This window comes from Pelecanus crispus, chromosome 7 (genome assembly GCF_030463565.1).
Source record: "Pelecanus crispus isolate bPelCri1 chromosome 7, bPelCri1.pri, whole genome shotgun sequence".
NCBI classification, from domain to species: Eukaryota; Metazoa; Chordata; class Aves; order Pelecaniformes; family Pelecanidae; genus Pelecanus; species Pelecanus crispus.
This window is the reverse complement of record NC_134649.1, coordinates 48,309,359-48,331,490: the sequence shown is the minus strand read 5'-3', so window position 1 is coordinate 48,331,490 and position 22,132 is coordinate 48,309,359. Positions and strand designations below refer to the sequence as shown.

Genomic DNA, 22,132 nt, shown 5'->3' with positions numbered 1-22,132 from the left:
ATTGCATGTTAAAAAAATTTCTGAAAGAGTAAAACAAAGTGAAATGAGTAAAAATAGCTCATGAGGGGAGTCGGTCTTACTTCTGTTGTCATCTTTATTGGAAACCTTCTCCAGGCAGGCAGTATCTCCTATGAAATATTATGACACCTCATTCAGATGGGATTCAATAAAGAGTTATAAAATTGTCTATCTTGGTTATGTAGTCCAGGGTCATAAACAGAGGAATGAGGTGGACCATCAGAAGTAATGTTTTTGCTAGAAGCAGGTTTTTTTGCCCAAAAGTTTTTTTTTGTGTCCATTTTTCCCCCATGGGGTTGTGTGTATTTTCAGTGCAATCTGAAATGTGCTAAATATATGTTAAAACAAACAAAAAAACAACAAAACAACAAAAAACCCCAAAACCAAAGCAACTGAAGATGAATATAGACTTTGATATTCTACTTTGCTCTTGTTATTCTGAAAATCTGGCTGCTTCTCAAAACCACTTCTCTTTGCCCTGAGTGGGCATCTACACCAACAGAGCACAACCTCTCCGTTCTCCCAGTTACTGTTACCTAGCACAGCTTTATAACATGACAATCTAATAAAGCATAATGTTGCTTGTCAAAAAGAGTATCAAGATCGCTAAGATCAGGTGTTTGGCACACATTTAGATTGCTAATATGCACTTAGGAATAGTACGACTGTTTAACAGATGGTATATTTGCTAGCTTCAGTGTTTCTGCAGAGATCTATAAATAATCACCTAGTTCCTACATAATTCCTTCCATTCTTTGTCTGTATTTATCTCACTTTATGAACAATGAGTTCCCTCACACTGCATTGCTCTCAGCTGTGAGTTTTAACAAAAACCCAACTTTCTTCCAGCACTGTGTGTGTTGGCAGATTACTATTGGTGTAGCACAATTAATCAGTTGGATGTGATAATGAGGTCACATAGGCTAAGCAGAATGCTCAGATGAACAACTGATTCTTCACAGTGAAGAGTGGAAATATATGGACTCAGCTGTGTGTGGCAGGAAGTCATCATCTTTGGCTGGGAACATCTGCAGACCTAAGCAAGAAAGGTATGTGCTCGGAACAAGAAAAACATGACATTTTGTGGAAACTGAATTAGAGAATGACAAGGCTTTCTCTGATGTAAGTGGGAGTACTTGAGGTGAAGAAAGCTTTTGGCTCCTTACCAGCTATGAAGGGAGGAATGGGGAGAAGGAATGGGCCAGAGCTTTTTTCAGCTGGTGTAAGTCAATAGTATCCCACTGGGGTCAAGGAAATTATGCCGATTTATGGCAGCAAAGGCTATGGCCTGCAAGTCTTCAATGTAGATATTCAATTACAATAAGAAGAGAAGGTGGGAAGAATAGCATTTTTGGATGAGGATGACCATTGGCGTAGCTTTATTGAGTAGAGAGCTGCCATTGAGAGAAGGCAAGGAAACCCACAATGGTGGGTGAGGTGTTCACTTGAAGTGATGATCTATGGAGAGAGAAACAAATGGAACTGATATACACAAATATTTCCTGCTTAAGTACTTGTGTTAATTAATAGGTTCAGCCACACAGTATTTATTTTCTTCGGTGTTTTAAAGCTCAGCATTGACACAATTTTTGATTGTATCATGAATATATATCTTCTAATTTCACCACCACCACTATTACCCACACATCTGGTGGGTGGGGTTGGGTTTTTTTTGTCTTTAATATCAAACTACCTTAAAAGTGTTAGAGTGGTAGTTTTAACTTGCACAACAGAACGTGTGAAGATGCAGTCAGATTTCCTGGGATTAGGGAACTACTTCTTAAATATGTTTGATAGGAACAAAAACCTGACCACAAGTAGCAACTCATTCATTTCAACCTCCCAATCATGTGTTTGCAATTCCTTAAAATGCTCAAGGGATAGGTGTAGCATTTCCAGACCAGTCCATTTTAAGGACAAGCATAGGACATCTCTATTACTGACTAGCAAACAAGAAAACTGGGGTGTTTTAATATATGAAATTGTTACAGACAATTAAAGGAATTCCAATTTATCACCTTGTGTAATTACTAACAGTTCATCTGAATTAGTGTAATTTCATGCTTTCTTGAACTTTTGGTTTTTTTATGAATGTTTTGTCATTACATAATCCCAAATATTATAGCTGTAATTACTTGTTATTGAAATATGCAATGAATGTTAAGGCAGTGGTAGTAAGAGGACTTTACAAATTAGCTATGCTCCTGAGGACAAATCAATAAAATTTTTCACATTTCCATGTGGCTGTGTCAAACTGTGATATGTCACATCTGTTCCAGTTTCTGCTGTTTCTCTTATTGGCTAGGATATATTGCAATATGATCAGTGTTACTGGATGTGATGTATCACAATAGAAATTCTCTCACAGGGAAATGGGATAAGAATTACAACCTCAGCAGTTTTTAAAAGCAGCTCATCGTTTTGATTTGCTATAAGCATTTCTAACACCTGTGTTATGAGCTGACAGTTAGTTACCTTCACTCCTCTGTGACTGTAACAAATTAGGGGGCCCATTGGTAAGCGTGGGTCTGAATTCAACGCCTGATTCAGAGGAATCAAGTCCGTTATAGCTGCAGATGGAAAAACTGGAACTTACTGGATCTTTTAAATTATTTCAAATTCTGGGAGGTCCCATACTTGGCCAGATTTTGGGTTTGGTTTTTCTTTCACATCCAGGAAGTCCCAAACTTTTGTTGGGCTAAAACACCTTTAGATACAGACTGTGCCTGTTGCCACAAGGTTGTGATCATCCATTCACACCACTCCAGAAGCCCTCCTGCGCATCTAGCCATCTCTCTTGCTTCTCCTCAGTATTGTACCGAATTGCCTTGTAGGAGACTAGTACCAGCCTCTTGCAGCTTGGTTCCCAATAGGGTGTGTTATGGAAATACCTTTCTTTCTCCAAATATCTCCCAAAAGAATGGCTAATCTCATTTCCTACAAGTTTCACTGGAAAGTAAACTCTCTTTCCAGCTTTCAGAACTGTAGTAAACTTGCTAAACAAACCCTCTGACAGTTTCTTTGTCTTGATAACAGTGTCAATACATTAATCTTTTTTTCCTTTACCATCTAATCTCAATTTTTTTAAATGTTCCAATTGATTTTCTATGAATTTAATTCTGAGATTAAGAGCGGTGTTATCTCTAATTAAGGCATCTGAAAGCTGCTTAGCGTTTTCCATTTCCTGATTTTTAAATACTTGCATTTTCCATTTCCTAGTTTTTTTTTAAATACTGGCATTTTCCACTGAACACCTACGGAGGGCTGCTCCTTCCCTGTTTGAAGTGGATGTGAGCCTCCGCTTTGTCAGTGTTGTAACATCACAGGGTCTGTAGGACTTGAAACTGCTTCAGCCAGGACGAGCCTGGGCAACACCCGAGTGTCTCCTTTCACCAGGATGGGTTAAAAATCAACTGGAATTCCCACTTTTGCTCTAGTTTTCCACCTGAGGTGAACACTGCATCCCACCCTGGTTAAAAGAGAAATTTGCCATCACTTTCCCCCTGAAGAAGGCCACCAGGAGAGCCCTGCTGCCGCTCTCGCCCCAAAGCCCTGCTCCTCTCTGCCCTGATGGAGCCGTCTGCCAAACCGAGAGGGAAAAGCACAATCACTGGGTCTTGTCCTTCTCCAAAGCTGCATAATCAACCAAGGGCCTTCATCAGTGCTCCTTTATTTAGTTAAATTGCTTTGGAGCTTCTAAGGGGAGAGGACCTGTAATTTACACATTAGGATGCACACGGGCCCCAGGTCTTCAATTCAGCTTAAATGGTATGAATAGCCAATCCAGGCACTAATTTTCAAGGTGGGGAACAATAATTTCTGCCACAGCCTGATTGTCTTTTTCAATTAAAGAGTGAAAATGCCCTTTACAAAGTAATATCAAGCTTCTCTAGAGGAAAAAATGGAAGGTCACAATTAAATTAAACAGGGAGAGTGGGGGGGCGGGGGGAATCCTTAGCTGACTTGATTTTTGTTCATGCACCAAGAAACCCACTGCAAAGAAACATATGCTGTGAAGCTGTAGTGCTGGTCTACATCTGGTTTTTCTTATCTTTTCCCTTTTTACAGAGTTAGCAGCATAAAATATTAAAGCTCTCTTCTGAACCGAACACAGGATTTGCACTGAGCAGTAAGTGTTGATGCAGCCTTAGGGCTCTTACTCTAAACCCCATCCACAGGCCGGAGGCATATCCAAGGATCTGACCCTCTCAAAGGAAGGGGGACGTATGAAATATATTTTTAATATTTTATATTCCTGAACAGTTTTCTCACTTGTCACAGCAGAGTTCATTTGTCACCTGTCATCACAGAGTCGCTTTGCCGTCTGCATGAGTTTTCTCCAGATTGGAGTGCTCTTAAAAACAGACTTCTCTCCCCAGTCTAAATCTCATGGGCCAGATTTATCCCTGCCAGAACTACACTGATTTGACTGACTGACACTGGAGATGGCCCTGGCCCCCTGTGTCAAACTACCTCTTGGCAGGGGTGTTAAATCTTATCCAAAACCAGCTTCTTTCGTTTATATTTCCCCCTGCTCACGCAGAGACCTGGTTTCCCAGGGTGCGTGGAGATGGTTCATGAACTTGCCCCTTCCCTTGGACCTTGACCTTCTTGTTGGCAGTGAGCAGCCACGCTCCCGGTCCTGCGAAGAGCCCCTTTTGCCTCCATGTCCAGGGTCTTGCTGGGTACCTCCTGTTAGACACCCCGCAGTCCCACTTCAAGCTATTAATGTCTTTTTATAATGCTTCTACTAACAAGATAATAATCTGTGCTCATAATATGTACAATAAAAAAAAGGCAAGGAAGAGAGGGCTCTTGTGCACTGCTGAAAGTGCGTAACAAGCGTATCCACGCATATTTCAGCCCTTCCCAAATTCCTGCCCAGCCCTTTGGAGATCTTGATCCAGCACAGAATTGCTTCTTGCAGAATTACCTTGGGTTATCCCCAGACACCACTGCTTTATCTCGCTCATTCCAGCTGCAAAGCCATCAAAGTCTTCCTTCCAATGGGAATTTCAGGATTTACTTGAGTGATTGATGTAAGGGATTTTTGAATGTGAATCTTGTAAGTGGCATTTCAGGTGTAGTATATGTTATTAGTTGTTCTTTCAGCGGTGTTTAGAAATGAATATTTACAGCTCAGTGCATTCTCTGTACCAGATGTGGTTTGAGTATTGAGAAAAGCTGTGCCTGTGGCCTTATTCCTTTGCACCGTGGAAAGTACCAACAATACACGGTGTTCCTCCTTCTTCAACATAAGCTATGGAATAGAGTATATTTTGTGCCTTAAAACCTTTGTATTAGGATCAACTGTCACTGCAAAAATAACTAATCAGTTAATTTCATTATTTTTATTCAAAAAAAGCCAGTCATTTATTCCAAAGAACTTAATTCAGTAATTTTTTCCCTTGCAAGCCTCTACCTGTAACTCTTCTTTTTTTTTTTTTTTTTGTCACACCAAAGAATGAAGAAGCTTGTGTGGACATTATAGATATTTCATTCAATAATTTATTGGAATCTAAGTCATATAGTCTGCAATGAAAGCAGAGCAGATAAAAAGAAAATCATCCAGCCTGCAAATATAGACTGGTTTTATCCTTCAAAAATATTAAATTTTATCAATCAGAATCTAGCAGCTCTGGGACCTGTAGATGCTTTGTTACCTACCATATCTCAATCACATATATTGCTTTTCCAATACAACTCGCAATGGGTTGATTTAGGATAAACACTTTTATAGGAACTACAGAATAGTAAGTAATATATAACTAAAAGATAATCTTCAAATACTTATACATTCCCTATTACTACTTTATCTGACTAGCTCAGTGCCTGTAACGCTCCTTACAACAGCTCTGTAATGTACGTCTCCATTGCATAGATAAAGAATTCCTGTACAAGAGGAGTGAGAGCCTCTTTTTACAATAAGAGTTTAAGCAACTAACCTAATGGAATAAAACAGCTTTAACAAAGTGTCCTGATATAGCATAGCCTTGAACATGGTGGTTAAGTACTCTGAGAGAGGTGTTTAAAACCATTTGAGGGAAAGAAAAATACAGCCTGGAGTTCTGATGCTGCTTGGTCTGCTACAACCTCAAATGATCTTAAAGGTCTTTTCCAACCTGAATAATTCTATGAAAGGGGAATGTTGCTACCACCAGCTCCAGTTTGTGTGTTTAACAAGAGAGAGGAGGTCATGACTGCATTTGGGGTTGATGGACATTAGATGGGCTCTGGGAACACAGAGCGAACTCAAACCTTTAGGGAATGATGGAGAAAGCAAAACCCTTTCATTGTGTAGCCATACCCATATCTTCTGGTTTTAAGATTCCAGGCTGTCTTTCTGTCTTCAGGAATGCCTGGCTGTTTGCGTAATCCTATTCTTGTGGTATTTGAGATTTAAAATAGAAATGCTATTATCACCCTGCCTTGTCCTGTCAGCAAGCAGGTGAAACCCTTCCAGGCTTCCTGCTTCATCACTGTTGAATGGTGGTTGATGGCTCCTGCTTCTCCTTGAGCCTGTGTGTGCAGAGACTTCTGCAAAGAAATAAATACTGGAAAGCTCAACAGAGATACAGAAAGACAAGCTGAATGTAGTGAGATCTTGCAGCATTTTTGGTCTTTGAGTGAATACGCTGCATCGCTTATAGTCAGTTCTCTGCAAATATTCTGCTCGAAGTAGCCGTGAAAGAAACACAGTGCCCCGCCAGAGCAGTGTACAGACCCCTTACAGAAACACGTATCAGGTTCTCACCATGTTTTTCCTAACTTTGTGGGGTAACATTGTGAAGAAGAGGAAAAAAAGCAAATATGCCTGAGGCTGCTGGGTCTGCTCCATGGAGAGCATCCATTAAGCAAAGACCTTGATGTAGACTCCCACCATGGGGAACTGCTGCGAAAAGCGCCGGAGCATTGGCACAAAGTGTCCACAGCAATCAGAACTGATAAATGAAAGTTCTGTTTCTTTTTACTTCAGGCAGAATTTTGACAAAATATGGGCTTTATTTCCAAGTAATAAACTGAATTCTTCATATATTTACTGTAACTCATTCTATGCAGAAGCTTGCACTCCACCTACCCCTACACAGGGAGAGGTAGGTACTGCTACTGTAGTTTTATTGGATTCTTTAACTGTGGCTGAAAGTCCAAAAGACAATTTTGAGCTGTAAGCCTGTTTATTGACATAAGGAGAGATGACAGCAGTATTTCCATCCTCCAGACAGGATCGGTCTGCAGGGAGTGTTGCTACTGCAGGTTGCATTTTTTTCTCACCTGCTCACAGCCAGATGCAGAGTGTGAGGTGTTGCCAGGACCATCAGGAGGGCTCTGCAGAGCCTGGAAAGGACACTGGTTTCTATCTGATTGTCCACATATCTGCAAGCTGAGATATGTTTCTGCATTATATGTAAGGGAGCCCTTTCAAAACAGAGAGGTAGGTTTAATGCATCGCTTGGCATCTGTAGCTTATAGAATGACGTGAACAGAGACAAGTCTGTGACTTTACCTGAAATGTCCCTATAGAGGATAAGGGAACGTAGTAAATGAAGTAAAACTTTGGGGGATGTTTCTTTGATGGTGACCTGCTTCTGCCAGCGGAAAGCTGAGCTCTTCCTCCTGTTTGCTCTTCAGTTACCAGCTGGCCATCCCTGCGTGCCTGCTGAACGCTAAATTGAGAAGCACACACCTCTTTTTGAAAAAGAAGTTGCAGCGTTCGTTCTTGCACTATAAGCTGCTAGACAGGCTGATCAGTATGCTGGCCCTCGCATGCAGTGATGAATTAACAATCAGTTTAAAGACCCAGAGAGCTTTACTCAAGGTGGTAGTTACAACACCTAGCACACCTTTTAATCAAATACAGTTGTTACGGAGGGATTTCTGGACACACACAGTACCACAATACAACCAATCCAGACGTGTATGTGCCATTTAGACTAAAATTCATGCATGTCCAGACTTTCCAAATTCAGACTATTTGATCTAAGCATATTGATTTTTCCATTTTCTGTTTCAAAGCATACACTACAAGTAAAAAGGGTTATGACATTTTGAGGCATGCTGTATTGCTTTGTGATGTTTCTGTAATTTGTGTGCAGTCAAAGGTAAATAACATGATGAAGTAATCAGATGAAAAGTGGGCTTTCATGCTAGCTGAGCATCTCGCAGACAGTCACTCTAACAGGGCTTTGCTAATGCTCAGACTGTCATGATCTACCAAAGACTAAATGGACTTGATTGCTTTTCATATATTTCCCTTGAAATGGTTAAATTCTAATGATGGAATATTATTTTATTATAGAATGGAAATACTCTGTCCAGGAATTATTGTCTCTTTAATTTGTTATTTCAGCAAAACTGTGTTGTCTTCTGTCTGTCTGACAAAAAGCACATGAGAGCGCTTGGGAGCTGCAGATTGTATTCCAAGTTCTGCAGCCCTATGGCTCTCATCCACGCTGCTATGAGCACATCGTCACCGGCCAAGAAGAGGGAGGGTGTGTGCATTCAGAAAAATGCTACTGAGAATAATCACCAAGCAAAACCCCTGAGCACCCCTTTGAAAAACGTGAGAATATGGTTGCAGCCCAAAAATGCCAGGGAAAAATCCCTCCTTGGTCAGTAGCACTGGGGGAAACTTTTAAATACATGGTCTAATGTCTCCACTGCGTGCCCTCCTGTGTGGTTCGGGACAAAATGACTAATCCTGTTCATGAATTTAAATTGTTGTCATTGTTTCTCCGAATTCATGATTAATAATGGGGGCCTGAGGTCTGAGAAAGCCGCAATCATCACAACTGTCTATCAGCGATGGTAGAACAATTTGACTGAGAATCTCGTTTAAGATCCCTAGGCAACAAGATGTTTTCAATTAATACTGTATTTTCTGGGTTTATGCCCTGGATCGTTATGAATTAGGTTCACACATGATTCTTTTTCATGGTGGAATACTTTTTTTTTTTCTAGTTTGTTTAATTGCGCTTCTTGTTTCTCCCGCAGATCTGTTAATGTCTCTGTTATAGATATGTATAAGAACAAAAAGAATTAGTAACAGGCCTGGACAGACTGTTTTACTGCAGCTAGTTATGGGGATTTCCCTCAAGACCGGTTGTTTGCACACAGTTACTTTTACTTAAAACTGATGAAATAATTAAAACAATTCCCCTGTGTTCCTTGGGATAGAGTTCTGGTTGAAGCCATATTTAAGCAGTTTGCTATAACAGGGTTTTTTGTTTGTCTTTTTTAAGGCCTGAAATGCAATTTAGATGCTCTTCATTAATAAAAATAGATTTTTGCAAAACACTGCATTAATATGCATATAAATGCGTCTTGGCACCACAGAGTAGGAGAAACTCCAGTTGTAGTGATCAAAATACTTCTTTAAACATGGATATATTTTTTTTATTTTGTGAGTTTTGAACACGACTGTCATCCTGCTATTTCTGTCTCTGGCTCAGAAGTGATAGCTGCTGTGTTTGTGCCTGGTCAGGCTCTGCGGTGGCTTCGGGAGGTGGCTCTGCCGGTGGCGGGGCTCAGGGCAGCCGCTTCATCAGAGGTGTCTGCTCCGATGGGCACGCAGGAGAAGCACAGCCTGTGACAGCTGGGAAGCTTGAGCCCAAGAATCTCCATTTCAGTTTGGAAGCTAGGTTGTGTAAAACCTGAAGGACAACCTTCCATGTCACCGTCTCTTTCTTCGAGCTCTCTTGCATAGCTCACAAAGATGAACTCCCCACAGAGTTGTCTTTGACCTTCCCTTTACGTAGAGCTGAAGTGTTCCTGGTGGCCTTGTCTTGGATGTTAATACTGAATTTGGAGGGGGGAAGGTACCGCGTGGGTGGCAGGTTGTGACTCGGGAGCGAAGCTCAAAACTCAAATCTGCGTGAGGACCCCTGCGTCTGTGAGAGGCGCTGGCTACGCAGGCTGGGATCCGACCCCAACGCTTTTTAACCAGGCTGAACAGCCAGATCAACAGCTCCAGCTCTTGCAAAACACACGTTTGCTTTTCAAAATGTACTGCTTGCTGGGTAGCAAGAGATGCCCTGGACTTATAGGGAGCTTTCAACTTTATTTATGACAAAAGAAGCCTTAGCCAGGAAGCACGAGTAACACAGGACTGCCACCCTACGTATCCCGCTAATGCATTTATGTGCTCTTGCTCTGCTTTCTCTCACTGACGCTGTCTCTCATTTCCAGCTTGTAGCTTTAATAATCTATGCCACTTTCTTCTGTACAATATTCCTCCTGCAGCTTTCATTTGACAGCTCTGTTTTTAATAGAGGATAAGCATGAAACTCCAGCTGAATCTGAAGACATATTTCTAATCTCATACCGCATTTATTTTGCTACTCAGAGAGCTCACTATCTTGAACAGAGGGAAAAAGTATTTTTCACATATTAAGTTGAGATGTACAATAGGTTTCCAGAGGTATTGTTAATTCAAACTCAGAGTTAGTTACCTTGTAGTAAAAAGAGAAATACGCATAAACCCTGTTACTTGGATAATAGGCTTGATTCAATAATTTATCATGGTGATTGCAATAATATGCCAGGCAGCCCGATTCAGGGAAGAGCCCCATTTTGTTAGGTATTGAATGAAAGTGTCATAACATCAACATGCCTGCCTGCCTGGATTTTAAGATATAGCCTGAAATATTGGTTGAAACAAAGTAGTAAATTGGATGGCAACATGAAAATAAGAAATAAGAAAATGTTAACTGTGAAATAACTGTTTCAAGGTAACTTGTTCTACTATTCTCTTCAGGTCATTATAACATTTTCCATGTACTGTGGTTTTTTTTTCTAGTGTAAGACAAGTTAAAACTCATAGTTTCACAGTGATGCTGCTAAATTGAAGCATTTTCCTGTATGTTTGTGTTCACCAATGTAAATGACAACCTTCAATTTGTCTGTCCTCTCTCTTTTATATGGAAAAGGATGTAAACATCTGTCACCATTAATGAAAAAGTAGTGCGCTGCTTGAATGTGGGATATATTTACCATTACATGGGTGCTGTTAAGAACTGGAGGGTTAAAGCAGGATGGTAGCTGTGGGTTTGCTGCTGTGGACAAATGAGACCCAACTTTGTTGTGACCTGCTCCCTGCAGTAACTTTGGGAAGTGCCTTGGTAGGGGTACGAAGCCTAAGTCAAGGAACTGCTTGATTTATAGCCCATTTTGATTGTCATATATTGGCATGAGACTTCAAGCTATTAGTGAGTTAAGTGCTTCAGAGGGAATGCTTCACCAGCACAGAGTATTAAAGAACTAGTGTTTAACAGCTGAAAATACTTAATGCCATTGACAAAGTCCATTTTCTGGCCACCAGGTCCTCCAGCTGCTAAGTGGCATCAGCTGCATCGCACTGAGATGTGCTTTGCCTCAGCCAGGCCAGAAATCACACGTGATTTCTTTCAGGTTTGCAAGTCTGCAGACCCCTGGCCTGCAGCTGCACCAGGAGTGGGGGAATTGCAAGAGGGCTCTGCAGAGCCACCTTGCCCTCCGTGGGAAGGTGCACACCCCCATGTTTAGATCCTTAGAAAACTTAGTCTCATAAAGAAAACTGTGCATTGTGGTGTACAGTTTCTCTTTTCTACTAGGGAAAACTTCCAAAAGATCACGTTTCCAACAGGAGCCTGAAGATAAGACACTTCTGTGCCAACCAGCATCTTTCATTCCCCTAAGGACTATCAGGGATGCATTTGTGAATGTAGGGACAAACATGGACCAGTGTCCTGAGAAAGGAATTTTCTCCTTTCTCTTCTTTACCAGTGAGGCTTTCCCCATAAGCTTTCTTTCCCTTCTTTCACTCTTTCAGCTTTCTCCAAACCCTTCTCCTTGCAAAGAGTTAAAACAAGACCATTTTCCAGAGCTAGCTTTGGTCCTAACGCACGGTTACGCAATGGCAATAGGTAAAAGCAAACATAGAAAACCATAGGAATGAAGTGCAATTAAATATTTTGCAAAGGAACACTTGCCGGAAGAGCTGTTTCTATACCCCAAGAGCTGGCGCACCAAGCCAGTGATTCCCTATGGGCTGGGAGAGCAGTGAACAGGAAAAAAAAAAAAAGTGCTTCCAGGAATTTGAATCAGGGATGGAATTTTCTAGAAAAGATGAAATTGTTGAGTAATAAAATATGCTGAACAATCACTAGAGCTTGCTTAAAGAAAGACATAAATATTCCTGGTTTTCCTTTTTTCCACCACTTTTTTATTTTTTATACCTCTTTTCTGCCTTCATATTCCTTTTCTTTAGGTCTTTTCCCAGCTCCATTCCTGGCCTATCCTATTTCCTTGGGGATTACAGATCCCATAGAAAAATTTGAGGAGGCCATCTATTCTTACTTTTTTCTAAAATGGGATTTGTTCTGTCACTAAACAATTTTCATCCCCAGATCTTGAAACAATTTCCCATAGAGGAAGGCTTGCTTGCACAGGTGTTTCAGAAAAAGTGGGAAAATAATGAATCAAAATTTTTGCTTCCATTTGACCAGCTCTTGGGAATCAAAAGCTCTTTGAGAAATTCGGGGTAAAATATTATTAAATGATATACTAGCGATATACCGTTTGATCAGGTCTACTAAAAGAGAGTCTGTGAACCATCCTGACCTCTAATGTCTCCTTTGTATAACCCCTGCGACATGAGATTTGCTATGAGAAATGGAACAAGATTAATAATTAATACGTTTGCTGGTGTCTGAAATAGCGACACAAGGCTGGCTTTAGACACATGTTTTATTAATGAGGTTTGAAAACAATTGCTTTCTCTGAGCAACCGACAGTTCAGACCTTTATATTGAAGAAAAAGGAATGGAGGTAATATCTGGGGTTTTTTTGTTGTCGCTGTTGTTCTCCCCACCCCACCCCTCCAGGGCATTAACAGAACTCAGTCACCACATATAAACGTTGTGAAAAAGATTGTGAAGAAGTGAAATGGGGAGCAAGCCTAAAATAAATTTAAAATCCTCTCAAGACAGCATACGTGCTCTACCCAATCGAGCTGAAATATGAAACATTCAGAGTGTAGCTCACCGTTTTGCACACCGTGCAAGGAAGAAGAGTGCTTCTTACTTTGTTAATGTAACAAAATATCAGTACGGCAATTAGGGGTACAATGTTTTTATGGCTCAGTTAGACATCATCATGCTACAGAAAATAGAAAGCCTAACTCTTTGCAACATTTCCCCCCCTCCCCAATAGTAACTGCCTGCAATATAGCAAAGAAAGCACCGCCTTAAAAAGTGGGAACACCTTTATTAAGTGAAAATTGCACTCATCTTCCTTGACCTTTCAATTTTCTGAAAGTTATTTTTGTTCCTGAGGGCTAGCAGCCATCAGATGTCTGTTTTTGTTATTAATATTTACTAGGAATGATTTTTTTTTTTTAAGAATAAGCACTGCTGAAGTAAGCCAAACCTTTTGAACAGAATCACCGATGTTGCTTTAATTATCCAATAAATTACAGTTCATGTGCAGAATTAATCGGAAAATAATGCTCTAATAAATATGATCTTCCCAACTTACATGCAAATTGAAGCTTTGCCTTCCTGCTCAGAATTGTTCCAAATGAATTTGTGGCCAAACATTGGTATGTTCCAATATCCTGTTTTTTATGTGGGTTATTGATTGCCAAGCTGCCTCCAACCAACCTGTAGTGATAACTCATGGTAAGATCAATATCTGTGCCATTTTGCTTCCACCTTTGAGGGGAAAAAAATCAAATTATGCTTATAATTTACAGATCCTATTCATATTTATCTTAAATAGTGTGCTGTAGCATACCTGTAATGATAAAAATGTAGTTAAATATCACAAAATTATATCATTTTTCACACAAGACTGCTTCTTATATCAATCTTAATGATATCAATAATTCTGCTCTTTGAAAAATCTTTACTGCTTTTATGCTAGTCACCAGTGTTCATCCAAATGTCTACAAAAAGTAATTATAACTTATTCATACAAACTAAGTTATCCATCCAATTGCGAGTATGCTATATGCCTCGACTACAGCTACCTTATTTTTTATAATATAAAAGGTACCTGAACATGCTTTACAGTCCTTGCAAATGATGTCATAAATTTGGTTACAAACATGATGTGGAGATACAGATCAGGAAGGATTACACTTCAGAGGACAGATGAAAGCAGAGAGAGAAGTTTTTATACAGCAAGTTTGACTGATAATTTAATGATGAGAATGCTGCTATTTGAAAATGTGATTTGTCCCTGTTAGTCCACTAAGTAGAAAATGGATTGTGTCTGCAACATTACACAGCTATTTACAAATGTCAAAATAAAATTTATATTTCAAAGAAAATAAATATTATATGTTTTAAGAAGGGAAATCTTGTGGCTTTACGGTTAGTCACATAAGGGTTGAATTTTCATTGTCCACATGAGGTAAAAAGGAAGAATAAAGGACCTCTGTCACTGAGGTCTGCAAGCTTTGGGCTTGTTAATGCCACACTTTAGGTTGTCAGCAGTCCGAAAACTACATAACCACGTATTTACTTCCCCTAATTTTATACCGCAACCATTTCTTCAGCCTGGATCATTTCTGCTGACCTACGTGGGCATGATGTCTACCCCTCCTAGGACGCAAAGACCGCGTTTACTGACAGTGATGGTAGTTTCCACAGTTAACAAATTGAAGCAGACTTGCACCATAACTATATTCCTGGAAGATCTGACCTGGATATACAGCACAATGCTTTACTTCTATCACCCACAGACCTTTCTCTACACAATCAGACTGCACAGGTAGTTGTTCCTTTGGAAGAAGATTTTTCAAACTGTGAAATGCAATTCTTTGTTCCAAGGGAAATCTTGACAAATACGTACAGAGGAAGCAAGGATCCTGACCTTTCAGGTGGGCCCTTGTTGTTTTTAAAGGTGAGTAATGACTGATTAAAATATGAAATCAATTGGATTCTGTAAACAAATTCTAGTAACATTAAATAATTTATCTGGGGCTGCCAATCACTGCCTCCTTTTTCATGAATGCGTCAACATTAAGGAATTTAGACGCAGCAGTGGACAATCAGTAATTCTTCCTACCAATTGTAGCTGATTTTTGACCTTTCTGTACCTCTGCTCTATTCCTTTTTTATGTTTTGCTTTAGTTAGTCTAGGTTTTTGCTGTTGTTTTGGAATAATTTAGCTTTTTTTCTCCCCCCCCTCTCCCCCCCCCCCCCCCAAAGATGAGCAAAATCTTAGCTGGCGCCCATCCATGAGCCTGTTCTACGAAGCAGTAGTCTGTATCAGCGTTAGGATTTTGCCGTATTTCAGGATTTACATATGGTACATGCTGTCTAAACCTTTTGATTTTCTAATATAGGATATTCTGGTATTTAGTTTGCCAGTTCTCTTTAATTTCAGAATCAATCACTGAAATAACTGCTGTCATCATTACATGGCTCCCAATTAAGCTCTATAATTGTTTTTCAAAACAAATGCAAAGTTGTTGGCTTAGTTGCCGCAAATGAATTCTTCACAGTATCCCCATAATCAGTCTAATCACCATGGTACAATGATTATTAAACTTTGCATATAGATCAGGGGTTCATCTCCTGGTGTGGGCTTTTTCCCAATTAATATGTTTACATCACTGAAGGAAGCGAATTAATGAATTCATGTGATAGGCAATGATTTAATGACTTTGTGTGTTCTGCAGTATACTGTCTAATACACAGAAATCTTTGAAGAATTATTTCAAGAAAATTTTAACATAAGCCTGTTAAGGCAGGGACCAACTACATATTTCCGTGAACTACTTCATGCAACCATTGGAAAATACTTTTCATCAATTATAGGAAATGCACCCTGGACCAATTGTTTCAGAACCTAAACTTTAAAAAAAATATGCTATATTCTGATGCTGAATTCATTAGTTCCCTAGGACTGTAAGACTTCTCAAATCTTATTGATATGTCCAAACTAAAAAAAAAAACCCAACTGTATGCTTTATGAATTCATAGAACAAATGATCCCATAGTATTTGTTTCAAAATCTCACTTTTTGTAGAACACCAGTTATAAAATGTTCCCAATAAATTCTTCATTAAGTTAAAGACTTCCAGAAAATATATATGTGGAATCTTCCCCCCTTTACTATCTTGATTTAAAGATCTCAAGCAAGAGGTAGTCTATTCTCTCTTGTTCTCTTTTCTTAAATTGTTACCAGTTTATCCTAACATTTGAATATACCAGTATACCAGTATTCTTCCAAGCCGCTGGGTTATGTTAAATCTTTGGTGCTGGACTTACTGGGAACTTCCTTCCAAAGTATGCTGCAGTCAAATCACTGATATAAGGATAAACTTGTAATATATGATTATTTCATCTTATTTATACTACTTAATCAATAGGTGTGATTTGCTATTCAAATAGTCTCCATCTCCAAGCAAATAAAAATGAGGAGGAGTACAATTTATTAATGAACATGAATATGTGAGTAATGAGTATTTACCATGCAACTGCAAATTACGCAATCAGTCTTTAGAGCAATATCTTACAAAAGACTTGTGGAAAAATAATATAATGAATTTCTATCATGTTTTCACACTGAAAAAATATTGATCTAGCTAAAAACGTTCAAAGAACACAGAAGAACAAAAAACTTATAAAGGCAGTGACATACTAGAGATCCTTGCAGAATTCAAATATTCTTAGGACTTGTTTGAGAAATGTCAATATGTTTCGTTATATACAAGTCGACTGTTAAGCTGCATACCCACAAGTTTCTCTGGTGGTTAGATTTTCCTGACCCCCTCTGAGAATTTCTGCTATGCCGTGTATCTTCTGACACCACGATCCTGACACCTCTCCCTACAGCCCAACCCATAATTCAAATAAATCCAGCAGAACTGAGGAGACAGAGTCCTCAGCCTGGAGCCACCCCTTTATAGAAAAAATACAGGCACGAGGCGTCGTGTTGCAATCCAACACTTACGCAGGCTGATACATGAGCTTCAGAGCAAGAAGTTTGTTTCAGGGAGATAAAACTGCTGTTTGGTCACCTACGATCTTTGATATCTTGGTAGGGAAAATTTTAATTTTTGACATAAAATTATGGTTTCTGATAAGTGGATAATTAACCAGGAAATTTCTGATCACATCTGTAAGGATATTATACAGTGCTATGTAATGTCTAAGTAGCTATAATTAAATGAGTCCCATTTCTATGATTAATGAATCTGGAAAAGAGTATTGTTCCATAGAAACTGTTTAGAAAAAGGAAACATTTTCTTTCAGAAGATGTGACTTCTTTTGGGGAACGGAATGTGAAGGTCTATCAGTTTCAGTGAAACTATCAATGTATGAATGTTGAAGCAATTAAGGAATTAGTGAAAGATTCCGCTTAGGCAATGTGCAAATATTTTGGATTAATTAAAATGCAATTTGTTTTACTTGCTTTTAAAAAAAGATACATTCAGGACTGTTAGAATTTCCTGCTGAAAGAGCTTTCTCCAGCTCTACAAGTAAAATCCTGGAAATTTTACAAAGCACGCATGGCTGCGTCATCACTTGGTACCAAAGTTATCATAGCTAGAAGGACTGAATTGTACATATTTTACGCTAATTCGGACTACTTTCTGTGTGGATATATGCATACGTGATTTAATGAATTATCTTCTTGGTGTACTGCGATAATAAAAATAGGTATTTTTTTAAGTCTTCATTTTGTTCTATGTTTCTTAGATTATGCGCATTCAAATGAAAATGTCCTGCCAGGTCACCTGAGACTTTCTCGTAACTGGGAAAAATCTTGCAAAATCCCCTAGTATACAGTATTTCCATAGAGAAAGAAAATAGAAAGTTTAAAAACTATTGACAGTGTACAAGACAACAGAGATTGAAGGCACTTTTAATTCTACTCCATTTCTGAGGCAGAATCTGCAATGAGTCAAGGGACAGCATTTTAGTGAACAAGTACACTATATCAGGGTTGTCATTTGTTTTTCAAGGGTATGAATAAGGTAAATATATTTTGGGGGTTACTGGGAATCATTCCACAATTTTATGCAATGATTTTAAATATATTTTATGTCATTTGCAATCATCGTAGACTTTGTGCTTCTGTTCCCCTCACTTTCGTTTGTCTCTTACAGTTATCTTCTGTGGTACTTTGATTTGGATTGAATTTGAATCTCTTTATCTTATTTTACTGCATCATTCTAAGTTATGCTGAAATATTAAAATATTGTTGTAATGAATAATGCTTATACTGTCCTTGGATTTCTTATTTATTTGTTCAATTGATTGCTCTCTCTCAAGATTATTGAGGGGGAAAAAAATCCTCCATTTCAAATTTACATGAAAATGCTAGGTTACGTGATTACTTTAGATACTGAAAGGAAGTTCAGAAAAAGAGTTAGATCTAAGCACCTGAGACCAAACAGGAAATGTCAAAATACTGCAGAAAACACTTGCTTGGCACGTTCTAGGTGACTTCTTTCTGGGTTTTTTTTCAGCGTGGAGGAAAGCTAGCTGTACTGAACTGAATGACGTAACGGAAGAAAACTGTGGAACTGTGATACGTTCATGGATGGGGTGTAAGCAGAAAAAGAAGTAAAATTTGTTACGTAAGTTAATTGATGATAGTCCCTCAATCAACTGTAACAGAAAAGCTTACATGCAAAAAATTATTATAAATCTAATTTGAAAGGTTAGGTTTATTTACCACCAACATCACACAGGGAGACAGTTGAAATAATGTACCTGATATTATAAACAATTTTGACTATAGAAAAAGGCGTAATAGCTAAAATGGGATTTATCGGGACATTTATATAGATTTCCTAATACATCTGCTGATTTTAGAGATACTTCTATCCATATTTTTGTTTCCATTGTAATCAGATCTATGTTCTCTGTTACTTCGCACAGTGTCCAATGGGGTATCAGTGTCTCTCGTTTTTTATTACTTAGCCTTTATGCCTACTTCAATTCTGTACAATTCTTGCATTGTGGTTGTTAGACACACAGGATTTTGAAATGAAGTTGAAAAGAGTTACTACTATATTCGATGAGTCTATAAGACTAATATAGTACATAATAAAATAAAACTTTTAGGAAATGCTAAGCATTTTTTCTTTAAATAAAATGTATAATTAGCATATTTATTTATGTAAAACATGCTAAATAGCGAATTAGCTTGTATCTAACTTTATTCCTGTTGTAGTGGTTCTGTATTTCTGAATCGAAGAAAAACCTTGTAGCAGTCCTTGCTGTTCTTTTCCATCACTCAACAAAGAATATGATTAAAATTTCATACTGTGCTTGATTTATCTAAAATTGTTGAAACCTTAAATATATGGGCTCAATCTTTATCTGACAAAACTGGCATTAGCTCTAATGAAATCAAAGCAAAGCGCTGAAGACTCCCCATTCCTTTCAAGTCATGGTGAAAAGCTCCCAGGTTGTAATAGCAGCAGTGATACTCTGATAACTTCTAATTGACCTAGATGGTTCAGGTTCCATCCCCAGATGTTGATCTCATCTTACTAGAGTAACTGAGGCTTTGCAAAACGTCCTCATAGTGGAAAGGAGATAATGAATCTAATTAATGGATGGGTAGGAAAAAAGTGAAAGAGAAAATATGAGTATCGGATATATGATGGGAGGAGACTTCATAGCTCTCCTGCCTAGTGAAACCTGCTGTCTCTACTATTTGTGCATGTGAGGAGTCCATGGTTGGAATACAGGAGTCAATAATTTTTATAGGTCTCTGAGGAAGTTGCCTGTATATGTGGCTATGAAGCAGATGGGTGGCTGGATGGATGAACTGGAAAGACTTGAAATTCATGACATGAACAAGTAGTTGTTCATGTTGAAAACAGGAAGAACAAATGGGGCAGGAAATGGGTGAGGATTTCTACTCATAGGAAGAGATTACACTGTGAAAAGGAGATAAAGTATTCCTTTCCTAGAACAATATTTGGAAACAAATTAATACATGAAGTACAAAAGCCAAGTTGATAACTAGTAGTGGTACTTTACAGATGAAACTGTTGTGTAAGCAGTTAAAAGCTATTGAATAAATTCTAACTATTTGGTAGGACACAATTTTCTTTCATGTCTTGCATGAATGATTTCTTTTTTTTTAATTCTCCTTTTCCCAGACCATTATTTTCCCCATTCTTTTCTGAAGAAAGCACACTGTCATTTTTTTTCCAGATTCCCAGCTTTTCTTCTTATTAGACTCAGGTTTCCAGATCCTTGGCACAACAAGCTACATTTTAAATGAGTCCATAGTTATTGAATAAACAAACAATCCTATGTACCAAGGTTTTATTAAGTGAGTCTACAGAGTACTGTAAGCTAGATATCAGATGTACCTTGCTGTTTCTGTAAATAAACACTACAAAATATACATGAAATGTTAGAATTAGAAATGGGCAAGGATGTTGCTCTTTTACTTTCCAAGCATTTATTGATGTACGGAAAGTTTTATCAAATACAGATGCACAGCATTTCCATTTTTTCCATTTTTCACAGCTGTTCTGTGGATTCAGAAGTAATTTTTTATGTTTTAAAATACTTTGGGAACAGTTTTCAATGATGTGCTTTCTTTTCCTGTATTAATTTTCTTAACAGTTGACTGGCAAAAATATTTTTCCTTCATTCCTCAAATTTACTATACCTATGTATACTCTTGCTGTGAGTGCTCGACACATTTTGAGGTATGTATGACAGCGTACTACTGATTAAAACACAGTTAAAAGATTTACAGTGAGACAATATTTTTCTAAAGTTGACTTCACCTGTAGTATGGGAGTGGATATCCTTTAGCTGTACAGTTCAGTAGGATTTCTGGATTTGCTGAGCCCATGGAATAAGTGATATCGTATGGCTCTTGGATAAAAATAGGACCATGAAGGGTTTCTTCCCCTGTGAAAGAAAAACAATAATTTAAGATTAGAAATCTTTAGCATGTCCTTACACATAAAAGTGTCCTTTGGTGTCCTTTGTCTTTGGTCAAAAGTTAAGGTCTGCAATTATATTCAGCAGATAATCCACCTCCAGACATTTGGCTATTAAGGAGGAAATATTTCAAGCCTGATTGATAATAAAATCACATATCCCAGGTGTTGGTGATTTATTTTGCAAGTGACAGTGAAGACTAGCTTCTTTGCATATTTCCTATGGAAGCTGTATGGCTCTCTATTAAATGTCCCCCATCCACCTCATACTTGTGTGTTAGATCGTGACTGGAAGCAGAAAGGATGAAGTTGTGGCTTTCTGCGTTTGGCACTTCTACCTCCTTGCTCACCTGGTGAAGTGGATGTGTCAGCCTCACATCACCCTTTGAAAGACAGGCAGCTCGTTGACTGCAGCCAAACTGGCAACACAGACGTTTTGCTATGGTCCACGCATACCATGGAAGAGGGAGAGCGGGGAACTCTAGCAGATCAGCAAATAACTTCTAGATCAGCAGGTACGTCGTAGTGGGGTGGTGGTCCTGGGCTTTCCTTTCCTCTACCATTTGGCCCCTCTTTCTGGTGATGGGGTCCAGAAGGTCACATCACAGTCTAAGGGAATCAGTCATTTCCTTCTCCTCTAACCCTTCACATCCTCTGATATATTACTGCTGTATACTTTAGCTGGCCTGGTTTCAGGGTTTGGTTTGGGGTTTTTTTGTTTTGTTTTATTTTTCTCCTCATTTGGGTGCTTTTAAAACAGAAGTAGCATTAAATAAAGGTTGATTGTTCATCATTTTCACTAGAACCTGTATCCTCCCGGCGACCCAAAGAGTCTAATTAAAGCATGTAAACATAAGGGGACAACAGACATGTGGGTTGGGGTGACACCCATTTGCTTCCTCAAAATCTCAGAGGTCCCTGCAAGGAAAACTTTCATGGGGATTAAGTGATTTTTTCACATCTATAACTGAATACTGGTGACAGAACAAATAAATGATCCCCAATCCTAGAATAAATCTTAGCGACTGGACCATCGTCCAGTCCTCAGATGTCTTACGTGAGTCCAAGAAACCCAGAAAGTTTGCAGCACAGTTACACAGCTGGGAAGAAGAGGTAGTAACCCAAAAAACTAGTTGCTTTATGGTTGTGTTCTGGAAGAAACGTAAATGTTGGCAGTAATCATGTCTGATTTTATTCACC

The 22,132-nt window shown here is 38.7% G+C and overlaps 1 protein-coding gene across 1 annotated transcript in view; it reads right to left on the bottom strand.

Annotated features, from left to right (window-relative positions):
* The window catches only part of CNTN6 (contactin 6), a 120,012-nt gene that overhangs the window by 72,097 nt on the left and 25,783 nt on the right, over positions 1-22,132 (bottom strand). Inside the window, exons 2-3 of the mRNA XM_075714559.1 lie at positions 20,774-20,900; positions 13,531-13,706 (exon numbers count right to left, since the gene is read on the bottom strand). Coding sequence (XP_075570674.1) covers positions 13,531-13,706; positions 20,774-20,900 — 303 coding nt within the window. The remainder of the gene's footprint in view (positions 1-13,530; positions 13,707-20,773; positions 20,901-22,132) is intronic.